Raw genomic sequence first — 17,585 nt, forward strand, 5'->3', positions numbered from 1 at the left:
TACCTTCTTCTGCTTTTCCCTTTGAATCTGCTTTTGTCACATATCTTTATATTAATTCAGTCACAATTTTCATTGGCAGCTTGCTACATGTTCAAATTAGTGACCACAAGATTTATTTATCAGAGAAAGAAAAATTGTTAGTAGCAAAGACCACCTTTGATATTGTTTTGGCAAAAATAAAATCACAAGGGCAGGCTAAACCCAACATATAATATGAGGCCATCTTGCCTGGATTATAATTAATTTTGAATTCTTCCTGTTGCCATGACACCATGCATGAAAAGAAATAACCCAAGCATTGTGCAGTACTCAAGAGCTTGTTGGAATTTTGAATTTTGTTTCTTATGTTTAAAATAGCAAGAAAATTCTGTTTTAGTGAAACAAAAGTCAGCAGTAACACCAGAGAGGTTTTCCTCTCTGTGGAGTGAGAGAGGGCTGGATGCCAGATATTTTGAAATCTTGTTTGCTGAAGGAAATAATAATAATGAATTAGAGATGTTTGCTTGAGTTGCCTGATTCTACTCCTAACAAATCAAATGATTATTGCCTTTTCTAGTCTTTGTGGACTACCCTCATTTAATATCCCTCTGCAGCCACCCCCTCCCAGCTGCTTCAGGGGCAGCGATTAGCCAAAGTGCAGCACACAAACCCACACACCCATCACACAACCCTTATATTGAGTCTTCAGTAGCTCTTCAGAGATGCTAGGAGAGGGTGCGTTCTTCAAGGTGGAAATACCTATTTTACACAAAGGACACACAGGACACTCTAGAAAGTAATGGAAAGTTTTTTGGACATCATGTTCTGACTGCTTTTATGGCCTTTGAAGAGATTATGATATCTTCCTGTAAACAGAAAAGGTTTTCCTTCCCCTATCGACATGCTGAGTGCTCCTTGTATCCAGGAGCTTTTACAGGTCATAGTGTTTCACACGTGGTTGTTGAATACTCAGAAACATAAAGCCCTATAAAACCCTCCCAACTGGGGCATCGTTAGTTGTTTTATTGGCAAATCCCACATGATGCAGCCTCTTGACTGAGACCAATAACTGTTGCTTGAAGCAAGACACCAGGAAAACTGTAGTCATCTCTGTTGGGCTGCTGCCCACCTGTATTTGGAGATGATCGCCTATGAGCAGACACAATCACAACCATTTCTACTGAGTGGTCCACGGTGCTGCGAGCTGCAGCAAAGGGACAGGCAGGCAGCTCCCAGCTGCTTTGCTGGCACTGGATAGCTGCTAGAGCTCCTCTGCAGGCTTCATATTTGAGTTGGAGTAAGGAAAGTCATAGCCCATCCAGCCAAAAGATGTTTTATAACCTTATTGATTTGTGCTGACAGGCTGCACATTTGAGGTTGCCATCAAAAACTTTAAAGACCTTAAGTAGCGAGTGTCCTGAAGGGTCATTAAGGTATCCTGTGATTTAAAGCAGATTTTGCTGGAACCTCAGGCATTTCTCAGTTTCCTTTGCCTTGCAGCCATAACCTCTGGCCAGACCTTGTGGCTCAGAAGGGGTTTTCTCAGGCACAACAGTAAAAACTATCAAAGACAGATGGCTGCACCCTACAGAACTTGGGGTTTCAAAGGAGCACTGGGATGTCTCTAGAAGGACCAAGGATGCTTGCAGGTACTGTAGCTTTTCACATTCAGTTTGCTTCCACAGACAAACAGCAGAGAAAATATATGGGTTAATTGCCTCAGTTTTAGTGCAAAGGAGAAGCTGACTCAGAGGGCCAGCTCTCACATTTTAATCCAGTCACAACCCCCCCCTTTGCCTCCCTTACCAAGTCTTAGCTGTAAGGAGATGCCAGTAATTGACTGCAAGGCCCTCAATGCAGCACATCATAAGATCAGAAGTGAAAGGATAAAAATTGCTGGTTACGGTGATGGCATGAAGCATCAAACTTACATTTCTATCTGTCACTGCATAGGTAGAGGCGACAGAGAGAAAGGTGCTCTTTCTCAGTGCCTCTCCCTTCTGCTGCTCTGGATCTCTCTGCTTTCTGTTTCTTACTGTAGGAAGCAGTGAGATGGCCCCTGTAGACTTGCATCTTCCCAGGGCTGCTATTCAACACACAAGGCTGCTCTGCACCTAGAAACCATACCCTGGTGCTGGGAAGCCAGAGAGAGTTGCAAGCAGCACTGAAGGGCTGTGAGGCATCCTGCACTGAGAAGGTCCTCAGTCTCTAACCACTTGATCAGTGCTGAAGGCTGGTGAAATCTGCTGAACAAAATGCAGTGATATGTGGGAGCAAAGTGTTAGCAGTCCGGTAAGATACACTTAACTACCCTAATCCTCTAATTGCACCATTTTGCATAAGATAATTGCAAGGTCCTGAAAAGAAAAAGTGGATCCAGCTGAAAAACATGCTCCAAACACATCCCTAACAGGCTATAATTGGCATGAACCAGAAGTTTCCCAGGAGTCCCTGGAAGTCTGGCAGGGAGATGGTGGCAGCCAGGACAGCACATTATATTTTCTTTAAAAGTTAGTTTGTATTAGTGTTGGCAGGATCCTGAAACATACCTCTTGGCCACAAAAAATACAAGAAACTAACTTTTCACTTTGCTTTACTCTGATATACTTGGGGGCTGGGGGGAAGGAAGACACACAAACATTGGGACATATATAAATAGTGAGGTAAAGGCAGAAGGACTCACAGCAACCGCCCGTTGCAGCTTGCCTCCCCTGCCAAACATGTTGACTGCTAAATGGATGGTTAGAGTTATTGTTTGGACAGTTGCATTGTTTCTGTTGAACATCTGCATTGAGGAACACAGATACGACAGCAGGCGTGGGTAGGAAGGGAGAAGAGAATAATTTGGCTCAGTTACAATATCCGTCAATTATAAAATATAGAGAAGATGCAATGTTATTAGCCAACACTTAATCTGTTTTGAACCAACTGATTTTTAGTGTTCCCCCTTCTTCTCTCAGTGTGATTAATCAGTGCTCTCTGAATGTGGCATTTTGAAAGAGACCTCTGGTTTGCTCCTCTCATTTTACATTTGCAGACTGAAGCAACTCTATGCATATATCAATTTTCTGAAAGTTCAAATACTCAGGCTTTTTCACTTTCAGAAAATGTTTATATACTCTCAGAGAACAGGAGCAATAATGTATGTTAAAGACTAGAACAGCCCCAGCAGTGTGCAGGCCCATCATAACATCGTTATTTTTAGCCATGATATCATTACAATTAACTCTGTGGAGGTTTTGAAACACAGACTTTAAAAGCTTGGGATAGAAATCTTGTTCATACGAATTCCTCAAAGAAAGCCCGTCCTTCTTGCCTGCACTGGCGTTCAGAGACTGCACCCTGCTGGCTCCCAGCTGCACCGCTTACCGCAAGGGCTTAAAATGCCCTTTCCCTGGGCTTTTCTAATGCATCAAGAAAAGGTTATCCATATTCCGACTCGGGTATCCCTCACTCGACCTATAGCCATCACAGAAGTTACGTGAGACTTCAACAAAATGAGTGCACTAATAATCACTGAGGCGTGAAAATAAAGAAATGCTGCATTATGCTTGTCTGCCAAGGCAATTTTAAAATGGAATTCTGTACAATCTCATGCGTTTCTCCTGTGGCTAATCCCACAAAATGACAGTGTCGTTCTCAAAATATAATGAAACCTCAGGATTTTGAGGCAGCTCAAGCATTTCTGCCACCCACCAAAACCCAAAACATCATCTCAAGGGAGCAAAGAGAAAAAATAAAGTGTGTGCTTGTTTGTAATCATTCGCAAGAATAAAACACAGCAGTATAGATTCTCAGGAATGGCTGAGCCCACAGACTTTAATTTAGACTGGTATGAGCAGGTCAGGCCTACAGAACCTGCTAAATTAGCACATTATGTTCACTCTCCTTTAATGATATATAACTTTTTTCTCTTATAGTCCACAGCAAAATCAGTCTCTCTTATTCTGTCACACAAACCAGACCACGACAATTGAAGCAAATCACTAGCAGAGAAAACCCTGTCAGAAAAACACAGTTTTCTGTCACAGGTGCTCTCTTACGTAGCAAGATGAGCTTATTGCTCACCTAAAATGAAAATCCAAACTCACTAAATAGTAATGGAAAGACTAATCCTTTTTAATGGGCTCTCAGCATCCAATTCATAGCATACATGGGGTCCCACTTACTCAAGCTTATAGGCATTTGTTTTTACTTTTCCAGCTACTTGGGTAAAAAAGGGCAGTGTTTTGAAGGAGGAAGTGATTTAATTCTATTCTTAATACACTTTCTTTCACGTAAAGCTATGAAAAAATACCCCAGAACCTTTATTGGTCTATTTAATATGGGCAATCTGCATTGCACCAGGATCAGATTTCTTGCTCTACAAAATTACACGGTAGAATTTTGTCTTCCTATAGACATATATAAGCTACACTGACTAGAAGCCACATTTGACATCTAAGGACATGCTGTGCATAAAAATAAAGTTCCACACATCAGCTAGACACACATATTTACATTCAGATTTTAGAACATGGCATTGAGTTAGGACACCTAGAATTGACTTCCGGGGCTCTCTTCTTTGGGACCTACGTTTAAATTTAGCATATATATACTGATTATAGTGTTCATTTTTGGCTTTAAAAAAAAAAAAAAGTGACCAAGGAACACCAGGAATAAATTACCAGTTAGCACATACAGCTTGACATTGTTCTCTCCTGTGCACATACCACAAAAGAACTGGACTATTTAGTCTTTCAAGTGCATTTCCATTGCTTGCATGTGTGAGTTGGTTTGCATGATTTACAGCATCTAAACATTTTGCATATGTGCCACATATGTGTTAAATTATAGTCATCACACACACACACACATTCATCTGGAAACACCATATGGGAGCAGAGTAACCTGGTTCTAATTTGCACCAAAAAGTTCTGTCCTGGTATCTGAAAGCAGTCCTTGTGATAAGGCACTCTATGACTGTTTCACTCAGTTTTAGCCATGTAAAAGTTATGTGCCTGGACGAAGACAATTACCTAGACTTCTGCCATCAAAGTGGGTGGGGAAAAAATCCACACCAGAAAAGCATCTTGAGAGGCTAAGCTAATTAAGTTGTCTAGACAACTATCTTCGTAAGCAGCATAGGATGGGAAGGGAAATGTCCCAAAGACCCAGGAGATGTGTCTCTGCACTCTCTACCATCAGTTAAGGCCAGACACCTGAATGTTCAGACAAACCTCATACTTAAGTGGTGTCAGATTCAAGGCTGAATCTTGGTTCCGAGAGTGCGGATTCTGGGTAGCAAAGGCTTCCTGGTACAAAACAGTCTTTTCTCTCTTATTTTCAAAAATCAACAAAAGTTCCATCAGTTTCTGTATATCGTGCATAACATAAAACTCTTGGTATAGGTGCACTGCTAATGGGCAAGTACCCACAGCACAAAACCTCCTATGAGAAACATCCTAGATGATCTCCAAGGGAAAAGAGAAAAAAAAAAAAAAAGATTCTTTGTGGATGTTGTGCATGCACCGTGCTTACAGGTTGACAGTGGCAGTCTCTGGCACCCCCCATACATATCTGTGTACATCATTCAAGTTCTATAGTCACATCTGTATTAGTACCATTACAACTAGCAGAATGTCAGAACTAGCACAATGTTTTTGTGCTGTGGGGTTCAGTTATCTCAATCATTCAGTTCTTACAGGCCAGTTACTGGCATGATTTTGATCTGAACTCTCTCATCCAATGCTCAGGTACAGTTCAGGAGTTATTCTGGGGCTGGGGCTCCTCCTAGCAGAACTTTTTACTATGGATGTGGGTCACCTCTGGTGACTGCATGATCTTGGACACTATTTACTAGAATGTACATGGGCTAGAAGTTTGCCATTTAAAAATTCAACACAAATGCTCTAATTTTAGACGGTTGAGACCCTGAAGTCTATTACTCCACTTAAGAATTTCTGTAGTGCTTGATTCTCTGACTACAGACTTGTGCAGAAACCCAGTCACACAGCTGAAGGCATGGGTAAGAAAATCCTTCTACGGCAACATAAGCTGGCAGAGAGACTGAGGAAATGCCCAGGCACTAAACATTACTAAACTACATGATAATTGCAAGTGACTGAGGAATAATCCTCCTCTCTGAAGGAAAACTGCAAAGCAAAACATATCCTAATTGGAAGCAACAGACTGTGGGAGCAGAGGAAGAAAGCAAAGATTGCTTTGTTAATAATACCTGCTCCTAAAATAGGTCAAAACCCCTTGTGGCATTTATAGACTATTTTCTGCCCAATTAATTGAACAAAATATCTAAACTGATCTTTCCCTTATGGAGAAAAATCATTATGCTCCATGAAAATGAAAGAAGGAGTGACTGAGTAGCAGCTATTATGTGGGCTTGATTTTTCTTAAATTGTCAGGTACAAAGCACATACATGCATATCAGTTATGCACACCGTTTTTTTGAAGACATCATACCTGCACTCTTTTTATGGGTATAGATTGTATCCTAACAAGTGAGAAAGAAATGATGGGGACTGAAGGAAAGACTGCATCTTCAACTGCAGTTCAGGCAAAATGCAAAGGGCCTGTTGATGGACTCAGGATCACGAGAGTCAACTCCCACTGTCAAAGAGAGTTAAGTATGCTCTGCTGTTCAGGAGACTGGACTTTGCCTTTAAAAGTTTCACCTCTGAGAGAAATACAAACTAGCCACAGCCACCTCCACCAGACCTAAACCTGTGGTGCAAGAACATACAGGCATCTCAGAGCGATCCTCAGAGCAGCACATTCACCTGGCTAGAGCGTACATCAGTGGACTGCAACAGGAGCTGGACCAAAGACCCAACTATGGGTCAAATGAGCTCTAAAGATACCCAGATTCACTCTTTCAGCTAAGCTGGGAGGCGATGAGTCAGAAACCACAGTTACACCAAGAAGTGAGGCAGGAGGTCTCTTTAGCGAATGTATAGCACTGAAAAGTCCCTATGAAGAACCACAGGAGACACATTCATTTAAAATATCTATTGAAATTACAAATTAAACTCTTCAATATGATTCAAAGTACAAAACACAACATTAAAAGGCATTCAACAGCTCTTTTATACATCACAGTGTTAGTGGCACAAAATGTACTTACATTTCAAATACATCAACAGAACTATTTTTACACTGGTCAAATACATTATTTATACATATGCATGACTCCTTCATGCTTATCCCTATACAAGTTTAAAATACATCCATGATAAAATGATCAAGAAAGGTTCAGTTATGTACCACGTACCTGTACCTAATGTTCCTGGAATTCTTATAAGAGAGATATACAAATCAAAGCAATAATGAAGACCGCAGGGCTCTAAACACAAACAGCATGTCTTACTTAGTATAAGTGCATTAGCAATTAAGCACTGATGCAGGCTTTTTTGATGTCTTTTATATCACTGTCATCAACAACAGTATTCTACCTGTTTTCCTCAGGATTTTAGCTTATGTATGTGAAACGTACAAACTTTGGTTTTAAAAAAGCAAACCTGCACAAAGCTTTATGGCATGCTGCACCTCACTGGGATGGAAACGGCCTGTATTAAATATATTTACTCCTATACAGTAAAAGGCCTACAGATGAAATGAACAAAACTTCCATTTTTATTTTCCTGCCCACAACAATTTTAAATGAAAAGCACTTCATCTTCTTCTGATCCATGACTATTTTATCCTGGCAGGTCCATAAACAAGAGTGCTTTTCACTAATTTTGATTGTGTTTCCTGCATGTCAGATCAGCTGTAAGCTGAGAGTTGATCCAGTCAGCTCTTATTTGGGATTTTGCCTAATTCATAAGCTGGAATATTTGACGAAAGATCATGCTGCTTGGTATGCGGGGGAAAGCATCCCAAATTCTTGGCATGCTAAAGTCAGTAGTAGGAGGTTTCAGGATGAATGCCAACATGAATAAAATTGAAATATTAACATAAAACTACAGTAAGCATTTATATATAAGCTTTCATCACAGAATCTTGAACACCCTCAAAACCAATTAATTTGCCCTCACAGCCCTCCTGTGAGGTAGGTAAACATTGGTCCATCCATTTAAAAGATGGTTAAATTGAGATAAAAGGAGATAAGTGACTTGTCCAATGTCACATGGGGAAACCCCAGTGCTACCAGCACTGAAGTCGGTGCAGGCTGTGCTACTGATCTCTCTCAGGACTGACTTCAGCCCAACTAATGAATGGCAAGTCTAGGGAGATGCAAAGCCTCTGGAGTCTGGACTCCACACTCACTCACTAGACATGACACCACCCCAACAGAACACGCAAATGATGTACTGTTACAAACTCCATTAAAAAGAGCATTTGAGACAATGCAAAAAATCTAAATAATAGCATAACCATAAAAACCCAACAGAAATCATGCAGTGAATCTTATTTTTTCTGGTGAAAAACCTAAAAAGCCAAAGCTGTTGTAACAGAATTTCATCTGAAAAGTAGCAGAGACAAACATTCACTTTTCCATGGCAGGGGGTTTAAATGTCAGAGTTTAAAATAATGTATTTACAATTCAATTTCAGGGTATTATATGTCACACTATCAACATAAGTTGTAACATAAAAACGCCCCGAACTCAATACATCACCACCAGAAGTTGCTACTTTGGAAACAAATCAGCATTAAAAAATTTAAAAAAAACCCAAAACCAAAAAAATCCCCTAGAAGAATACAGATGGAATGACATTTAGCAAGCCTGATAAAATTAGGTATTTGGTAAATATATGTAGGCATATAATCTCTCCCAACAGCCAGGATGTGAAATGAGAAATGTCATAAAAATCTCCAGTAGCAATTCAAGTATGTTGAGATCAGAGACAGAGATATACTGACAGAAGTACAGTTTTCTCATTATATATAATGTTACCTGTGAGCATTGATCATAAACTATTATTTTAAAAGTGTCTGTATTTGTAAAAGACGACTTCTTTCATTTTTCTTTTAAATCTGACAATGCATTAATTTTGACTTTGATTATTAACTGGCCACACAGTACCATGGAAAACTAAAGTTTTGCCACATAAAGACTGTCTCTAAGAAAGGCACAGAGAAAATACACCTCATACCAGGACACTCTAGCACTGTTACCAGGCCACTGCACCTCTGCTGTTTACTATCATCCCAGTAGTAGAATCGGTTATTAGAGCCACTGCCACATACAGCAAAATCCCTTAGTGCTCCCAATTAGAAAATTAACAACTCACAAAAACTTTATGTCCCGTTGTCCAGTTTTGGGGTTTTTTCTCCAGTTAAATACAATTGCAGGGCCAAGGATGGAAGGCCATAGTTAAAGCTTACCTGCAGGAAGCTGTTCTTTGCAGAAGGGTTTCCATTACTTCTGCACACTGAAGCTATGACTCAGGACAGCCCAGGTGCTCGGCTTAGGGTAGGTACCTCTGGGGAGATGGACTGAGCTGCTGCCAGAGCCGGAGTGAGATAACCACTTCACTGCCCGCTGAACTCAGCAGTGCTTCACACACCCCTCGTGGGCTTGCAAACAGCGACCGAATGCACTACCCATACTTCCCTACAGTTATTTTTGAACAACTAAGCAATTTTGAATAACAAAGGCAGCTAAAATACTAAAAATACTCTGATAACAAAAGATCTGAACTGTGCATTGCCATAAACAATCTGAAGATGTCACAAGGAGTTCAGACTTGCTGGAAACCAACTATCCTTTTTCTTCATGTTACAATGGCTGAATTCATTAAAATCAAGCCAAATAAGCAAACTGCAGATAACCTCCAGCTCCCAGAACTAAAATCTGTGGTTAGACACAGTTTGAATTTGCATACCATTAAACTTGGAAGAAGGGGGAGGAGAAGAAATTCAAGAGTAGTTTTATAAAAAGACAGTGGCCCTTTTCAAAATTGTACCCTACAGTCTTTTTATTTAACAGATAGACGGTATAAAACAAAAGATAATAAAGAAAGGAGTCATTTCCTTATGCTTGATCTATGAAAACATATTCCCAGCCTGTGACAGCAGCCAGAAGCAGTTGCATTTAAGGGTCTTAATACATTTTCAGTGCAAAGTTATCCTGGCTTCAATATATTCATCCATCTCAGTATGTAGATAATGCACAGAAATAAATGATGATGAAAAAAACCGCAGTCAAAATTCAGTCCATGAGCCATTCAGAAGAATGTTTTCCTTCGGTACTACACACAGACATACACATTGTTTCAGGTGCTTTATATTTCATGGCAAGAAGTTATTAGTCAAATTCTTGTAGGCTTTAAAATCAGAGCAAAATAGTTTTCATCAAAATATTTCTAAAGAGAAACTACAATGATTAATAGTATGTTGACTAGCACACTTTACTACCCTGGGAACACAGCACTGTGAATTCTGCAAAACTATCAAATCAAGTCAAGTGATTATTTTTCAAATAAAAACTCATTTCGTCACAGTATTGTTATTATCAGCATATACCATACATCATACGATATTAACTCTAAAAATGGGCTAAGTAGTTTAAATGTAAAGTACAACTTCCACAAATATCCCAGGCATTTTTATTATTAACTACAGGGAAAACCCTGATGTATTTTTATACTTAAAAGGAAAGAGTCATTGATAACCCAAGAGTCAGCTAAATAGTAAAGTTAGTCCTGTTTTTTTTAATAATTGCCCTAAGGACAGAAGCAATGTAACTTGAACTTCCAAAATATTTCAATAGCGCAGCTATTTACACATTTGGTTTAAATAGGATTATATATATATGTATCTATATAAAAAGATTAAGATACCTGGATTAGAAGTTACATAGCCCTGTAAGTGTAGCAGAAACCTAAACAACAGCAAAAAATAAAAATTCAGAAGAACACTAGTGGTCCAGCGGTAATCAATACCATCGATGCATTTTTAAAAGAACCTTGATTAGATAGCAGGTTTGTGTTACCACTCAACCTTACAGCTCCATCGAGTCATTTTTAAAATGTAGCTTTCAATCAACAAATTTCTTATAAGATTTCAAAAAATTCCTGGAAGGCAACAGGACCAACTTTGTCCCTCTAACCCTCCCCAAATTTCAAGAAAGGCATAGGATGGCCTATATGCACCTTATTGATTTTGTTATACTTGGAAAAATAGGTATTAAAAAGGACATTGTGATGGCTTTAACAAAAACAGATGTGTAATAAACAAGGTAAAGTCACACTAAGTTGACTATCTGATTTAAATGATAGGCAACTTAAATATATACAGGAATAAGACACCAAATTTGGAAGTGAACAGATAGGCAGAAGTTTAGATTTGTATGCATTTTCAGCTTGTTTTGCTGATGGCATTCAGTACAGTTCCCAGTCCACCAGCAGGGCAGCAGAAACTTTTTGCATTATTTTTAGCAGTATCACCTCTTCATTTCAGATAGCTACCCAGGTCTGTGGTCTCCCTTTAGCACCAGACTTGCCTTCCATTACCCTCCTTGTCTATTATCAATTGAGCAATGCAACAGTAGTAACCACAGTTCCTGAAACCAAGACTGTGTGTCAATGAAAAGCAGAATGGGGCAAGTAAGGCTAGAGCAATGTAAGTGCAAGAGGGAAACATCAACAGCGACAATAAAATCAAAACACATGTTGTAATGAGTCCAGTCTTCTCAGTCTAGGTAGGTAGTGGGTCATCATCTCCTTTATTACATTTGCACTTGCAGCACAGAACAAATGGTGTAGCAAGTAGAAGGAAAGGGGAGGCCACCAAAAGTAGAAGACCAAAACCTGCAAAAATTCCTACCACCTGCAAGAGAAAAGGAATAGCATTGTGTTAGGGACAGCAATTGCCTAGATTCTGCTGACACCAGTGCATCATCAGTGTCCTTCAAAAGGATGTCGGCAAACATCATTGACCTTACCAGAGCCAGGACTTCCCCCCAAAGCGTATGCTACAGTCAGCTCCTGCAATCAGTAAACGTGAGTGCAGTCGGAGAGTAAACACTCATGTTTCATTGCTCCAGTCAGAACCGTGCCACACAACTCAGTTCCACCACACAAAGTGATGCAGGTGGTTATTTGCCTTTTGAGTTTTGCTATATCTCAAATGACTAATGAAGCAACTGACTAGATACTTTTTTCTTGACCAAATCTAAATATTAAATATCAGGATCAAGACTATAAGACACTTAGAGACTCCCACTTTCAGGTGCTCCCCTTTTTGCTGGAGAAGGCTCCAAAAAGAATCTGTGAAGGTTTTGGTGTTCACTGAGAATCTGGGAAGACTCCCACAAACTTTCCACCAGCAGGATCATAAGCTTGGGAATCTCAGCCACAGATTACAAACACTGTGGACTATAGGAGGACTTTGCATATGCAATGGCTTTTTGCAGTCAGACCTGAGTTCATCCTGCTGGTTCAGGGGACACGAACTTATCTAAAAGCATTTTTTTAATTGACATTTATTGATCACCCTCTTCCCAGCATGGGCAGAGGGCAACAGACCTACCCATCCTGTCACTGTGCCAAACCCTATGAGTTTCTACAGAGTTTAAATTTGGAAAATTACTGAAAAAAACATTCAAGTGGAAGTTCATCGCCTGAGGAAGTTTCTTTCCCATTTGCCATAGGCAACTGTTAAGAGTAATGCTGCAACAATATGCCTGCAAATTATTTGAGAAAATAATTTAGATTTATTCACATGAGAGTGTCTGTGAATAATTTGGAATAATTAGGGCAGAAATGGAATGCTAATCTGCTAGCAAAACCTCACAACAGAAGGCAAAATGAAATTAGAGTGCAGTACTCATTAAGAATTCTTCTAGCCAGGGCTAGAAATGCCGCTTCAATTTGCTGGCAAATATTTAATTAGTCATGGTATAGATAGGATGATTTACTAGCACTTTTGTCAGCCACAGACAATTTCTCATTCCATTTACTGTGTATTTCTTTTTGCAATTCCAGTGTCCAGGCGTTTTTGGAGGGGGGGGCTGAGAGGCAAGGCTGGTTGCAGGAGATGGCGCTGTGGGACAGCAGTCACCCCCCTCAGGCTGTCTCCTACCAAACCACATTCTTTCAGTCTTGGCTTTTGGCTGTCCAGGGATAAGGAGCTCAAACTTCCTTGCCCTAACAATTTTATTTCTTGCCAAGAGCAATTTCATTTTCAGCTTCAGAGGTGTGCACATTTCATTGCTCATTCTTTTTTTGGAAGTGCTGAGAATCTGACACAACTTCCATTTACTAAACTTTGCATTTATTTGCTACAGATATAAACCAAAGCTAAAGTCTCACCTCCTTTAAAAAATGTGAGCCGCAACTATTGCCATACCGCTCTTTGGAGACAGCATGCCCTTGCCTAGCTCTCTGCAGCCCAGGCTAAAAGTGCACTGGTCAGACAGAGCCAAGCGGGAAGTTAGCAATTCAGTGGACCAGATTGACTACTAGTAATTTTTATGAGGTATCTATTTACACCTTCCTTTCAGCCTCAATGTGTCATCAAAGAATTCATTAAGTTTCATTTTGTCTGTTGTGAGGGGTTTTTTTGTTTATTTTGGGTTTTTTTTGTGTGTGTTTTTGTTTGTTTGTTTGTTTTTTCAACAAAACTGCCTGCTGAGTATTACTGAGTATTACTGAGTAATACTTACCAAGTATTTTCTACTTGGTTCTGTTGCTTCTGAAGAAGTTGCTGCCCTACTCAACATCAAGCCATTCCCTCTGCCCAAAACAAATATTTTTTTTTAAATCCACAAACAACAAACCAATGGCTCGCCTCAATTTGCCTTGCATAAATACTCAAAGAAACTTAACATAAGGAAACAATTAAAATGTTGATTTGGCTTTAGTGGGTTTAGCAGAAGTATATCCTGACTGGTAAAGAATTATCACTTTCTTTCTCGACAATGACCAGAATATCAAGCATACTGTCTATCAAACATATTTGCACTAACTGCCGTGGCTAAGAACAGATTCTAAATACCAGATTAATCACCTCATATTACAGTATATCAAGAAAGCTTACAGACCCACACACTTCCTAAGACACCATTGGCTAAGCCAAGCAAAACCCAGTCCATAGCTCAGGCACCCACGGGAATATGCGGAGGGAGAGGGGTGTGATCCTTCTCTTTATTTCTATTTAGCAATTTGTCCAGACTTGGGGTTTATGGTCAAATGGAAAGAAACCTGTACTTCAAGAAAAGTACTTCATCTCAAGCTAAGGTAGCTTTTTACTGGCTCACAGTTAATTTAGGAAGAGATGACTCAGATACTCAGATGTCCCTGTTATCTCTGAAGTGACCGTAAAGGCAGTAGATTGGACCAAGTCACACATTGGCATTTACACTTCATGCATCAAAGTAGTGCAGAGAGCTCTTTCATTACCAGCATTCACATTGGGTCCAGCAACACTGGATCTAGGTTACAAGAGGTACCCCCACACTTTTTGTAATTGTCAATTTGAATATGTGTTTGAAACTACGGATAAGCTCATGGGATTACTTCCTATGCAACCTACATGAATGAATCAACTGGAGTCCACAGCAAGATACTGAGCATACTCAGGTTTATTCCTTTCCAGTTCTGGATCTGGAGCTAAAGACCTCTTGCAGGATGAGCTTCCCTGTTAATAGTATGGATGGTGGCAACCTAGTTCATCATCCAAGTTTACTGAGAGAATATCTGGATTGGCACTTAACTGGCTCTGCAAATGTACCCTTTCTAGTTCTCAGGGGCTTTTGGCCAAGGAGCGTCCTCCCTGGGAGAGGTAACTTCCTTCCCAAGCTACTGTCCTCTTCAAATCTGCTATGAAAATCAGTTACCATTTGGCACAGAACTTCACCCTAAGGTGTTAAAATGAGTAAGGCAAAGGAAGGCACTATGACAGTAGTAGACCTGTACAGTGCTTTTAAAGATCTGAGCTTTACCTGTGTTCTGTGCCAGATAACAGACGCTCTGGAGTGTCCCAGCTTGTTTCGACAAGGTCCTTTGTCATAATGTATAAGGAGAAAATCATCCTACAAAAAATTAAATGAAAAGGTAGGCAATAACCAGAAGTACAAACTGTTCTTCAAGTTATAAAATACTATCTCCGGAGAACTTATAACCAGGAATTGCACAGGAAGATAAAAGCTTAGTGAAGTGGATATGGCCAGGTCCAACCTTTCCAAAGTGCTTTGTTTACAGTTAAGCATCTTCACAAACAGGTTTGTTCAGCAAGTGTTACATATCTATAATGAATACTTCTCCCAAAGGCTCTCGAGCTGCATATTTAAATGCTAGGATGGAATTTACAAGAGGATCCAAGAAGATAAGCTGACCATTGCATATATTTTACACACATACAGAAAGAGCAAAGTAAAATGAATACTTGTACTGCAGACTTCCCAAAGTTGGTTCCTTTTACTAGTTGAAGAATAAAAGCACAGCACAGATTTTTAAGAAATGATGTCCCTATCTGTCCTGCCATCCTTTCGCAAGCCAGCCAAGATAGCAGGCCTAGTACCGAGGGAATACTGCTTTTTAACTGAGCCCATGAGAAGCCTGTGACTTAAGGACTGTTAGTAAAGAATTCAAATGGGCCAACCACAGAATTTGAATAGTCAGAGTAACTTTTGGAAACCTAAAACATTTCCGTTGCTATTGTTAACAATGCTATAAAGTAAAACAGATGACATGGAAACAGATGTTGTGTATTGTATATACTCTGATCCTTGGGCACAATAACAGGCTGATTTAAAGAAAACATAAACATATGACAGCAGCAGCTTAAAGACAGACAAATTCCTGGTGTTAGGAGAACATTGTATTCTTTTTCATATGTCAGATCTATTTCTTGTCCCACAGAATACAATGAATGGTAAACAAATCTGACTGCTAGTCTCCTGCATGGTGACACACCAATTCTAGAGTTTATTAGACTTCCACAGACTAAGAACATTGCTGTACTCATCCTGTAACTCCTTTAAGAAGGGGAACGTGGAAAAGTCAGTACTAAATGAAGAATTATTAAAAAAAAAAAAAAAAAAAAAAAGGGCAGCACTGCCCCTCCTCCATGTAAGTTGCCACGTAAAGATTGCAAACAGAATATTTTCATAAGATTTTACTTTTTAATAATTATTTACTGCCTCACATAGGCAAAATGCTAAGATCACACAGGTCAGATAAGTAAAAGAGAGCATACAAATCCTATCAAATTACCAGCGTCAGCTCTGGGGGGTTGTGGTCCACCAAGTCGGGCAGAAGCTAGTGAGCTACTATTTAACTGATTAATGTGACAGCTGGATGGCAAAGCAATGAACTTCTAAGCTTCTGAGAACCAGACTGCATGGCATGTACTTACATCAAGAGATTCCAGACAGTACCAGCAAAAGGCATGTTTGCAGTTCTTACACATCATTTGGGCACAACCTTCATCCCGTTCAATGTAAACTTTACACTTTGGACAGCGTTTGATTGGAGCATCATCTTCTTCCATTTTAAAAACTGAACTGTGGGAGAGAGTGAGGAATTAGTAAGATGCGTGGCCATGTCCGTTTAGAGAAGAACATCTAAGAACTATGCTAAGAAGGTAAGCCTAATTTTTCATTTAAAAAAAAATAAAAAGGGAAATTACTAGAGATCCAGATATTGAACTGGGTTTTATTATTCAGATATTTTGGCTATACTCTATTTTTCAAACATATCTCTATGAAAATTGTTTAATGACTACAGTGTGTAAAGGTCAGGACACTTTCTTTACCACATATTTTACCAACTGTTTTTGTTATCTAGTGATATTAACAGATATTATGCAGTTTTCTCCTGCAATATATCAGATGAGCAGCAGCTAGTTCACACCTAAATACTTTGCACATCTAGGTTATTTTCCTTTTTCCTCCCTTCTTCTTTCTCAGAAGAGGAAGCAATACCTTGATGGCACAACAAGCCCAGACCATATTCCTTCGGACTGGGGCACCAGGGACGGAGTGCTTGTCTCTGCCCTCCTTGAGGATCCTCCCTAGGAATTTCCCTCCAAATCAGGAACCATGAGGTTTTGGGGGCATGCTGTTCTTTCAGAGTTGATCTCTTTGTCTCTAACACTGTCCTAACGAGTCACTGTTCATGAGTTAGCGTCAGCACCGCCTTTTCTTGTCTTGCATGACTGTGCAAAACCATAGGATGTCCCCTCATATAGTGGGCACAACAAAGAGGAATGTGGAAACTCTGGAAGAACATTTATTTCTCTTGAGTAGCTGTCTACCATACGCAGGTTTTATGCACAGTAACAACTAAAATGTACCTTAACAAATGACACTTCCTGCAGCCACTGCCAGTGGGAGATACAAGAACGACTGATAGGGAATCAACAGTTTGCTGGAAAACAGGACTGACCCTTGATTGATTGATTGATTGATTTGCCCAACGGCAGGATAAAAGGACACACACTCATTAGTAACACTAGGGGCAACTGTATTGCAGAAAAATGCTTTGAATCCATAAACTGTATAGGAAACTCCAAACGCATGGTAGCACAAACTGCTACTGGCACATTATGCTCCAAAACAATGAAAAAACAAACCTCAATGGAGTAAAAAATGAAGCATGAAATAAAAACTAAAAGCGACCAAAACACTAAGGAAAATAGATAAAGGTTTTTACCTTGCT

The 17,585-nt window shown here is 39.7% G+C and overlaps 1 protein-coding gene across 10 annotated transcripts in view; it reads right to left on the reverse strand.

Annotated features, from left to right (window-relative positions):
• Positions 1-6,969: 6,969 nt before the first annotated feature.
• RNF144A (ring finger protein 144A) overlaps positions 6,970-17,585 on the reverse strand; it is a 67,820-nt gene continuing 57,204 nt past the window's right edge. For 9 of the 10 annotated variants that reach the window (XM_069805855.1, XM_069805852.1, XM_069805849.1 and 6 more), the window contains 3 exons: positions 16,282-16,429; positions 14,867-14,956; positions 6,970-11,751 (listed from right to left, as the gene is read on the reverse strand). In XM_069805855.1, coding sequence (XP_069661956.1) covers positions 11,620-11,751; positions 14,867-14,956; positions 16,282-16,429 — 370 coding nt within the window. In that variant the 3' untranslated portion in view covers positions 6,970-11,619. The remainder of the gene's footprint in view (positions 11,752-14,866; positions 14,957-16,281; positions 16,430-17,585) is intronic. The other variant, XR_011328627.1, reaches the window with a different exon arrangement.

The sequence above is a fragment of the Haliaeetus albicilla genome, chromosome 18 (genome assembly GCF_947461875.1).
Source record: "Haliaeetus albicilla chromosome 18, bHalAlb1.1, whole genome shotgun sequence".
In the NCBI taxonomy this organism is placed as follows: Eukaryota; Metazoa; Chordata; class Aves; order Accipitriformes; family Accipitridae; genus Haliaeetus; species Haliaeetus albicilla.